At 35.5% G+C, this 11,135-nt stretch overlaps 1 protein-coding gene across 1 annotated transcript; it reads left to right on the top strand.

Annotated features, from left to right (window-relative positions):
• Positions 1-2,751: 2,751 nt before the first annotated feature.
• On the top strand, positions 2,752-9,129 carry LOC149411832 (uncharacterized). Its single transcript, XM_089646252.1, has 6 exons — positions 2,752-2,759; positions 4,267-4,381; positions 5,903-6,097; positions 6,346-6,532; positions 6,625-6,918; positions 9,113-9,129. Exons 1-6 carry the CDS (start codon positions 2,752-2,754, stop codon positions 9,127-9,129), a joined length of 816 nt encoding a protein of 271 aa, XP_089502378.1.
• Positions 9,130-11,135: the final 2,006 nt, after the last annotated feature.

The following is an 11,135-nucleotide window of genomic DNA, read 5'->3' as shown; positions in this document are numbered from 1 at the left end:
TAGGATATACCTGTGTCCAGCACAGAGGTGGCTCCTGTTGGATATAGTAATACTATGCCTATATATTATCTATGCCTAAGATGGTCTTTGCTTCGGAACCTCTTCCTGTCAAGGACTTGTAAACGATTTTCAACAAGAATGGTTTATTAAATTCAACACAATCATAATTGTGTTCATATTACACCACTATATAACAGCTCCCAAATTCAATTGTTGGACTACTTGAGATTTGTACAGGGTTAGCAGTTGGTCGCTATGGAAGAACTTGTTAGCGCTAGTATTATGAGTTGGCATATCCTATATTAATCAAGAATTTCTACGACTACAAATCGTACAGAATACACCACCACATCGATCACGCAGCAATATGGACTAAAACATGACTTGATCACGTGCAATCAGAAGGATCAACTTATATGGTGATCGACAATAAACAGCGGTAAGCGCTAACGCAAAAAATTATGCCCATAAGAAGGGTGAGAGACAAAACAGGTGGGGAAGGAGAACACCCACAGCGGGAAACGGGGACTTGAGTTGCGAGAACTCGGTTCTTCGGGACAAAGAGCCGTAGTCTTCAGGTGAGAGTCAGGAGACGAGCCACCGTCCGCTGTGTGGGTGATTACCAAACATGGGGGCAAGGCCGAAAGCTGTAGTAGGTACTAACACTGTAGGATTGAACCATGCTATGGCAAATGAGAAGAATCCCAAAGGTTACACATCGGTTAAATATATGGTACTTCTAACAAACGTAATGAAACAGAGCCATTAACTCCCAGCGTACAATTGTTCCATGCAATAGTTTTAAGATAATTTAGTAATAATATGCATAACTTCATAAAGTGTTTAAATTTTGATGGTTCCTTAAAAGATAGCCTGAACTTGCAATCCCTGAGATGGTTATTAATAAATCAGGTTAAATTGTTATAAATTATATACGTTATAACACTACGCCAGACGCCCAGTTTCATCGAAGCCTCATTAAAATCTCCCCATTAAAGTAGGTACCTTAGCAACATATTTTTCTAAAATAAGTATATTTTGATTTTACTCACTAATCTTGAGATTAAACACTGTTTTTCTTAAATATTTTTATTATATTTTTGTTTTCAGGCTATCGGGAAGGAGATTGTTTATCTGTACGCCCTTATGGCCTATGTATATTTTACCACTTTCAGTCTTTACTGAAAATTTGTGTATAATTTATTATGTTGTCTTGTGTAATTTGAATGTACTTGTGATGTTTTTATAAATGTTGCGATCATAAAATATATGTCGGCAGAAGTTTTCTAAATTATGACCTCGTGTGCACCTCACCTTGGCATAAATATTTTCAATCTACATAATTGCAAATGGTTACCATGATTTTAAATAAAAACGTACATTTTTGATACCTAGCGTGTCCGATGCATCATATTATTTTTTATACCATTTTTCCAGACATATTTCCTTCCTGTATACTATATTTGGTGATATAAGACAGTTTTTAATGAGGAAACGTGAAAATAACACACTTATCAAGCAAAAAGTATTTTTTTACGTACAAATTAATGACAGTAGTAAAATTATAATGTCTAATACTTATTAATTATATTTCACATCACATAGAAGTATTATATATTTACATAAACATTACATCAGACATTAGTATTACATTTACATTATACATTACATCAGAAATTATTATAACCTTTCCATAATACATCACATCGGACATTAGTATTATATTTATATAAAACATTACATCAGACATTAGTATTACATTTATTTATTTATTTTTTTATAATATAATATTGATTACATTTTATGGGACATTAGTATTACATTTACATAATACATTACATTAGACATTAGTATTACGTTTACATAATAGATTACACTAGACATTAGCATTACGTTTAGATATTACATTACATCAGAAAAAATTCATACATTCATGAAAATTTGGTCATACATTCTTCATGGCTGTAGAATAATGTGGTGGAACATCTCTGTACCCCTTGGTATTTTCATGTTTCCGTACTAAACAAATTAAAACGTATTAAACGATACCTCACTCGTCCTAGTTTGTAAACACGATTTTTTTTTAATTTCCCCTCCCCACCCCTGTGTTTTGGGCGGACTCCGCAGATCTACATTTATACTGCCAAGACGAAAGTATGTACAGAGTTTCACGAATGCACAAATGTTGTTATTATTTTGTACATTTAGGTACTATTTTACTAGTGTATTATTCCTTTAGTTGCTGGCTTAAAAATGCATTACGGTATATAGAGGTGCGCATAAAAGAGACTTTTTTAGAATTCGTATGAATTTTCGAATAGTCTTCAAACTGTCGCCGGGATTAAGGTATCTCGTCTGCAGGCGCCCTAACTCATTTATAAGGTCGATGATTTTTTACATGTGTAGGTACCTAGCTCCGTGTTATTCTTTTGTGGGTTACCTACTTGTATTAAAATAATTGCCAATATTGTATCATTTTCATTCACGTTCCAATTTCTTAATTATGAATATTTTGTTTCAATCGCGTCCCCAGTGAAAACTCTGAGATATTTTCCGATTCAGTTTGTCTTTTTGTCAAATCCTTCAAATTCTCAACGTTTATAAAAGTTTAATCAAAATGCATATTAACCGTGAAAATATTTGATATATATACGTTGTTTTCCGTTTAGGTAGATTATATATTCCAGGCGCTTTTAAATTTCTGTTAAATAATTCAAAAATCTATGTAATAGACTCTACACATATTTCAAAATGCCGGGGTACGTATTTTTCATTACCAAATTATGAAAATAGTTATTATCTTTTTCTTGATACTTTGTGTTTTTTTTCATTGTTTTAACCAGTGTTTGTGTGAAATGAGTAAGCTTGTTGCCTTCAAAGGCTCTTTAAAAAAACAACACTTGATTTCAAAAAAACTATAGTCGGGGGTTTAAGTAAGCATGCATAAAATTGGTTTTTAGTGTGTTAGTTTGGGTTCTTTTAATATTTTTTGGGTATTTTATAACCTTCAAAATTAACTTTTATTGAAAATAAATGGAACTTTAATGCATATTTTACCATCTCCCACGACATAAATAGTTATTTTATGTGAGCCCCGTATTTAGAAATTCTACTGATTTATAACATATTTATTTTAAACACTTATAAATGTATATTATTTTTTTTAAATAATATATTTACATCGTTTGCAGAGCCGAAACAGTTTTAATATAAAATTCTCTTAATAGAAAAAAATCGCAAAAATTTAAAAAATATTATGAATGCAATATTCTGAAAGCTTCAGAAAAATTCTGTTCCTGTGGTACTTTTCATGTTTCACTTCCTGCCAAGAGAACGGAACTAGATATCGCGGATCCCTTCTCAAATTTCCTTCCTAAAGCTATCGTTGTTTGTAAAGTTATAAAAAATACAACCTAACGCATAATACTTGAACGAGTAGATAAAAGTTGTATAACCAAATCCTGTGATTATTCATTTGAGTTCTTACGCCCAGCTTGGCTTTTAAATGTTTATTTTTTTAAGACTAAGAATGTCTAAATGTTCTCAATAACATAAAAACAAAATACTTTACAATGCGAGATGAAAAAATAGTAGAAAGGGAATAAGTACATTAATTTGATATTATGTTAGATTTTCAAACACCAAGAATCTGATAGAAATGTTTTGCTGATTTTCCCAAATAAGGTCAAATCGGTACAGATCTGACTATTTTATCATGTTATCACTACAGTGATTGCACAGTAACATGTTATACATCAATAAATAAGTCGAATCAGGGCTGTGCAGTTTAATCAGTCCGATTTGATGTTCTGCTTGCCGATATAAATTTTACAAAGACATGTTTATATTTAGTGACTAATGCTTATATATGTCAACAATTTACAATATTATTCCACCAATTTGAAAGAGCAGAAACCTAATTGGCACCATAGGTTTCTGCTCTTTGGTTGTTTCGGAGAATTTGAACAATTCTTCAATTCAGTCAATTTTCAAGTTCTGTGAAGGATTTTTTCAAGTTCTGTTTCAGTTCTGTCAAGCAACTAGCCTATCATGATGTAATAACAGAACTTGAATAGGACTTTCACAGAACCCGAAAACGAACGAAATTTAATGAATTCTCTCGTTCAGACCGTCTGCATTCCTTGCATTCGTTGTTCCTTGTAAAGCACATGCGTGGCGGGAAATTTTTGTACAGATCTATCGATTGATTGCGATCACCTCCTGCGCCGTAACTCTTATAGTATTCTGTTAAATGTTCCTTAACAGGGCTAAGAATCATTTCTGCTGCGACTACACCGGCAAGCCAGTGACCGTGAAGCCAGCCAGAACCTTCGACAACAAGACACCGAAATGCTGCTGTTGCCCCAAGAAGAAGAAGCTGGTATGATACTCCGTTTTTTAAAGCGTGTTTTTTTAAGTTTCCCTTTAAATTTTTCAATTAGTGTTACTTTTGAATACAAAAATGTATTTACTATGACTTTGTAAATGTATTTTTTTCTTAATTACAAATTATAAATTCGATTCCAATCATTACTTTGATAACTGTTTGCTATTTAACCATCAGGAAATAATTAGATATCTCGCAAAATCTTAATGACGCCGTGATAATTGTTCAAAGATAGGTTCCGGGATAATTAGATATGTGGGTTGGTAATTATCACGTAATCACATTAATTGTCGGATAATTACATATGGATACTTACTGAAACTGTCTCAAACATGGTGCAAATCAAATATAAACTATTCAGCAGAAAATCTGATTACAATATTACGTCTAACGATAAACAAGCACAGATTTATAAGGTATTCATTTCCAAGTCAGTGCAACAGGCAATAACTTTGTACCTGCCGACTAAATTTTTCGAGTTTTGACTTTGAAATGGCCATGTAAGAAATATTGGCAGTTGTAAGTCAAAAGAGGAAAGATTTGATGTATGGTATTGAGGCATTTACCTGACAGAGAAATGATGAAAGTAGGATATGCAATAGAAATGAGATCCCTGAAGGGTGTATATAACAAAGCCTTGTGCGAGCGTCTCACAACTGAAAAACCAAATAATATTGCAAGGTCAATGTAATCTTAGTTAAAGAAACAAATTTGATAAAGGGACGCTTTGATGTTTTCGACATATAACATGAATGGATTGTCATAAGAATAAAAGCCTAGCGGATGGATTAAAAGGTTAGGGGTGCCTCAGGAACACACGAAAAACTTTATTGAATCAAATTCATGGGACTGACCAAAATCAACATGTTAAGAATCATGCCGGGTTCATACGAGAACAGGACAATAATGTCTTGTTCTAGCTTGGGACCCATTATAATAGTGTGAACAGTAGTTCAGAGGATTGGTCAATAAACCAAGACTTTGTCCCAGAGATAGATGGGCAAGCTATCTCCGCAGAATAGTGTTTTCTCCTTACCACCACAGCCGGCCACGTTGTCCGTGTGTAAACGCGTTTGGACAAGACGGTAAGACAATGCCAGTCGCTCCACGCATACGTATCTCGGTTCTCAGCGCACTCGGCGCTCGGATTTCGTATTTCGGCTTGAATATGTCGCGTAAATGGAACACTACAATACATCTTGGTATTCTTCGCGAACTCACTCATAACGTGCGTCGTCGTGTATCCTTTTCGCAGCTTTCCGCGTTTGAACTACTTTAGAATAAGTGTCATAAGAGGTCGAGGATATTCACGGAGCAGGAACATGACAATATTTTATTGAATAACAGAAGTGTAGTTTGTGTGAATATGTGAGTGAGGCTTTTGAGTATTTTCTAAATAAAAGTTATGCAGCATTTCATTATTTTTATCTACAAAGAAATGGTTAGATTGTTCGCTAACTTCGTAAGCCAGTTAGTTAATGTTAACTCCTTAACATATTTGTCTGTTTTGTGTAGAAGTACTGCCAGCCACCTAGGCCTGACAACTTTGCCCCACGGAACGTGTACCAGAAGCCATGCAAGGCCATGGAGGGCGGCACGGTGTACAACCTGTCCTACAGGCAGGTGGAGGGACGCCGGCCCGCCGCCGTGCTGCCTGTGGGTAACTTCGTCAGATCCTGCGGCCGCATGTCCGGGGACACCATACAGAAGGTAAACCAGACATTCAGAATAACGCTAATGTATATAATAACCATACAACAAAACTGTACTCATTTCGAATGGATTTTTTTTAACTCATTCAATTCAAACTATTTCATGGACGAAGGTCCGATACACAGCGGAAATATCCCAAATTAATGCAATCAGCACGTATTCCTTGTCGGCATAATAGCAATCTTACAAACCTTTTAAAAATGACTTTCAACTGCGCTAGGTCTAAAAGCCTGTATTCTTTCCAGTTATCCTACCTTCCCAACGACACGAAAAGGACCCGACTAATTCTACCATGCAATCACGACCTGACGGGGCGGGGACCCATGCAGGATCTCACCACGCAAAAACACGACTATGTGCCCAAACCTGCCAGTAGGAGGCCTCCCATAATGCCCATCGTCAGCATCTGCAACTCAAAACTGCCGCTTGAAGGTTGGGCAATGTCTTACAACTTCCAAATTTGTTTGAAGAGAGATCATACTTGAAAACTATCTGTTTTATTGGTGTTTTGTTCTGTGTTCCAGATAAAACCGTAAACAGGCTCTCCTTCCCTGCACCGGGCGCCCAGAGACGACCCACGTCCTACGCGCCAATCAACCTCTACGCCCGCCCTTGCGCCAAGATGGAGTGCTCCACCATTCAAAAACTCAGCTATCGGCCAACTGAAGTCCGGCCACGCTGGATCCCGCCCTGGGCAATCAGGCAGTACAGCGCCCCCTGTGCTGCTATGGAGGGCAATACGATCTACAGGGCGAGCTATCTGGCGCCGGGAGAGGAGTGTGATGATGGGGGAACTGATCCCAATGCCTGCTGCGAAGGTAAGATGGGGTATTATGGCGTGTTGCGTTATCTCCTTCTTTAGCTGACGTTTCGGACAGCGTTACAGTGTCCATCATCAGGGCATGTGTAGATTCATTTGTTTTTTGTTGTTTTATTTCTAGATTCTTATGAGGATAGTATTATAAAAAAATATTTTTAAATTTAGCTATAACTTTGTAGTTATCCACTAAAAATAAATGAAACAATGTTTTTATTTGAACCACTGTATATATTTTTTTTTATATATACGGCTACCGGATTCGGAACAACCGTTACATCTTCAGGGAAAAATATACTAAACATTAACTTAAAATTAAAACATTACAAGACAATAGGTGAACATAATCTATTTCTAAGTGTTGAAGTGGGGGTGGGGGCTGATTTAATATTAAAGTATTAAATCAGTATTACAGATGTCATCTGCCCTGGTAATGGACACTGTAATGCTGTCCGAAACGTTGGCTAAAGAAATACGGCATTATATCCCAAAAATAAATTGATAATTCTTTTGGCCGTGAAAATCTCAATCATATCGGTACAAAGGGTAATCCAAATTAAAGTAGTGTTTTTTGACAAATTTGTATTATTTTATTTCTTTGAACTGAACCCTTTCCTTTGTTGTGAAATTTATTCTGTTTGCCACAATGGTTCGCCAAAATCTTCGTTATCTTGATTTTCGCTGGTAAATTAGCATTTTTTATCAAAAGACTTGGCGACGCGTTAATACGAAGGTACATCGTGGAAATCGAGGATTTTATTTATTTTTCTGTTGAAATATTATTTGCGCAAGGAAGGCTTAGCTCTACTAGAGGGGTGGCTAAGGAAGGGAAATAGGGGTACAAGTTCAGGGACAGACTCAAACTCTCACGACTAAAACCTTTTGGAGTTACGCTTTTGGAGTTACGCTTTTGAGTGAAGCATTTTAAAATACAATTAACAGCTAACCCCAAAGTGACCATTTTTTTAATTTAACGTAAAATTACTTCGACAAAAACGAAAAACCAAATCAAAAAAAGTTATACCACTAAATCGACTCCAAATTACCAAGTGTGATGCAGATTTATTAATTTTCCGCTTGTACCACGAGTTTACGAGCCCTCTGTATTGTGTACGTAGATATTATTATTGTAGAAAGCAATCACTTTGTGGTTTGTCATGCTTAATGAATTATTATTATCGGTATAAATTTGTACCCTGATGATGAGCAAAGCGAAACCAGTCGGTAAATAAATTAATTTAAAACTCATGGGATTACACAAATAAGTGTTTAATTTTTATTAGATATTGTTATGACGTACTTTCACGTTTTTTCCAATGACTCTCGTTTTTTGGTCAACTTTAGAAAAATACATCATTCTTCCCAACCTTCATATTTCTCATCTCCTTCCCCTCCCTTTCCTATCAGCCTTACAACGTACCCCAATTTGGAAGTCCCACAGGCTCCAGGCAGTTGGTTCTTGTGTGGTATTCAATTGTTTTTTTTAGATCGTGGAATTTTTTAATGTGGACACCTCACAATATTTCTAACTGCTCCCGACCGTCTGGAGCCAGTGAGACTATGGCATCCCCAATTGGGGTATGTTGTGAAGCTGATGGTAGTGGAGAGAGGAAGGAGATGAGGAAGAGAATACTCAAAGATACTGAATGTATCAATCACCCTGGATGTTATTTTTAAATGAATTAATAATAATTGTTAAACAACACAAATTAATTTAATTAAATTTACTTGCACACGCCGAAATTTGAACCGTGACCTCCAGATTCTTACAAATATAATCATAATGAATAAAACTAAAGCATTTGCCAACTTAATACGAATTAAATTATTGATTTTACGACTTCCGTTGTAGCACATTGATAAAACGTTTCTTGAAATGTTTTGATGATCGGACCTGAAAATAGCCGTGTACGTACAGTACATGCGGGAGGTCTAGCACGGGGATCGATAAAGCCATATGTCAATACGAAATCCGTCATCTATGGTCAGAAAATGATTCCGACAGTCGGTTCACAAAAGCCAAAGCTTTTAGCGCGGTCTCCAAGGTGCCGGAAAGCTTTTTGCATAATGTCGTTCCATAGACTTAATTAATTCATCTTAGACACGATCAAATGATTTCGTTCCAGCATCGAGAAACAAGAAATGTTAGTTGTGACTAATGACCTCATGAACTAAAATTCCTTTTTTGTGTACAGGTAACATTTCAATTTGATATTGACATATCAGTATTTTTAACATTTATGTAACGGTCTGAAGTTTATGAATGTCAATTCATAGAGATATGCTCCAGTGTTGCCAGCGTATATCGAATTCAGATATAATGAGTTTTCAGCATCGGTGTGGATATCAACAGCGTGACCGTGCACAATAAATCGGTATAAAACCCACAGTAAAGTTATCGATTTCACTGTGCTAGACTCCCTGACCTCGCTATTTATTATCCATACGGAAATATACAGGATGTATCGGCACTAACCCGACAAACTTTAACCAGCTATTCCTTAGCACATTTGGAGTAAAAAATGTTATGGGCACTTTGCTGTCCGGTAGCATTTTTTTTTCAATCAAAAACAAAAAAATTAAAAATTTCCACACTACATCACTGTCATTGCCATTGCTTTTCGGGTGCAACAGCTTTTATAAGCAAGTATGTCGAAAAGCGTCTTCGCTCTTTCGCACACACTAAATAATAATAGTTAATAATGAGACGAATGGTGCCGTGCCATTTCGTTGTGATTGTAAAAGTGCGCCAATATAGGTACACACTTGCATTATTCAACGGAATTCGAATAAAATATTGCCAGATGGGTTTTCAAACTTTGACAAAGGATAAAACAGTGGTGACATGTGGTGAAAATATGAATAATAAATTTTTTATTAAAAAAAAAACGTTACCGGACAGCAAAGTGCACATACGATTTTTTACTCCAAATATGCTAAGGAATAGCTTGTTAAAGTTGTTAAAGTTTGTCGGGTACGTGCCGATACACCCTGTATAAATAATTTTAATTAAATGACGTCATTCTGTCAGTAAGTTTAGCGTCATTTAAAAATATGTATTAATTGTATTAAAAAAATTTCCCCAGTCCATCTCTTTTCAAAAAGGAGTCACCCCTATTCAGAGGTAACAAGTAAGATCTCCAACCCGTAATTAGTTTCCTGAAGCCGAAACGGGGACCATAATTTCCCGGGATAATGCATGCTGGTCATGTCCCTGCTTCCCGATTTCTCCTATGTTATAAGTCCTGTGGGATAGAAATACGTTGCCTCTAGCTTTAAGGTAGTTTTATCTGCTAATTAGTGCATTAATTCAAGTTTCATAAAATGTATAACTTTTCTTATTCAACGAGTTTTGGGAAATATGTTGTTAAGGCGATGCCATACGTAGTAATGCAAAATCATGTGTTTTTGGTTTGAAAATTTGGTCGCCTAGAAATGTTTCAGATGCTTTAATTAAATACTGCGAGTAGAATACATCTTGGCCTTTGAAATAATCGAGTATTTTTTAGATAAGTTGTTATAAGCCCAGAAAAAATCATGTAAAGGCCTATGAAAACTGCTTTAAAGTTCAAAATCTCCTACTTACGAACCCTTTTCGGTTATGGTTTTATTGTAAAATGTGGCAAATTAAATTATTTATAAAATGGTTGAAAAATAAAAATTTATGCCTGAACATCCACAAAATAAAATAAAAGGCACTTTTTGGAAATGTTTTTTTCTTGCATAAATCAAAACAGGCGGATGGTGTTAAGCAGGAATTTAAACCTTATCGCCTTCTACGTAAGGGTTGTTATTGATAGCGGCTCAATTTACAATATTACATGACGTAGTGCATCGCCTTAAATTGTGTTGAATTCGTAGAACTCCATTGAATTTATTTTTCAAATTCAAAGTGAGTTAAATTTATATAGTTCTGCAAGTCTTACTAAGTTCTGCGAGTATTGTATAATATTTGATATTATTAAATGTGATTTAATTGAAAAAAAATGAGCCGGGTCTGCGCTTCGACGCATTTTAGTCACTGAACAATTAATATTAACTTCTTTTAAATATATCTATTTGAATTTCACTTTTGTTTTTGGTAATGAATGAATGCAAACCTCGGAAGCGGAAATTAACCTCGGAAAAAACTCGGCAGATGACAATACATTCTATCAAATTTTGGTGGCAATCACATACGCATACGCGGACATAAGCACTAGCATAAGCATTACGGCA

Source organism: Hesperophylax consimilis, chromosome 24 (genome assembly GCF_061612785.1).
Source record: "Hesperophylax consimilis isolate HC1 chromosome 24, BYU_Hcon_1.0, whole genome shotgun sequence".
Taxonomy (NCBI): domain Eukaryota; kingdom Metazoa; phylum Arthropoda; class Insecta; order Trichoptera; family Limnephilidae; genus Hesperophylax; species Hesperophylax consimilis.
This window is presented reverse-complemented; position numbering and strand designations above follow the sequence as displayed.

Excerpts from the sequence above, each read along its gene's own strand:
- LOC149411832 (XM_089646252.1), top strand. Across the intron at positions 4,382-5,902 it reads GCCCCAAGAAGAAGAAGCTG|AAGTACTGCCAGCCACCTAG; the intron begins GTATGATACTCC and ends TGTTTTGTGTAG. Across the intron at positions 6,098-6,345 it reads CCGGGGACACCATACAGAAG|TTATCCTACCTTCCCAACGA; the intron begins GTAAACCAGACA and ends TATTCTTTCCAG.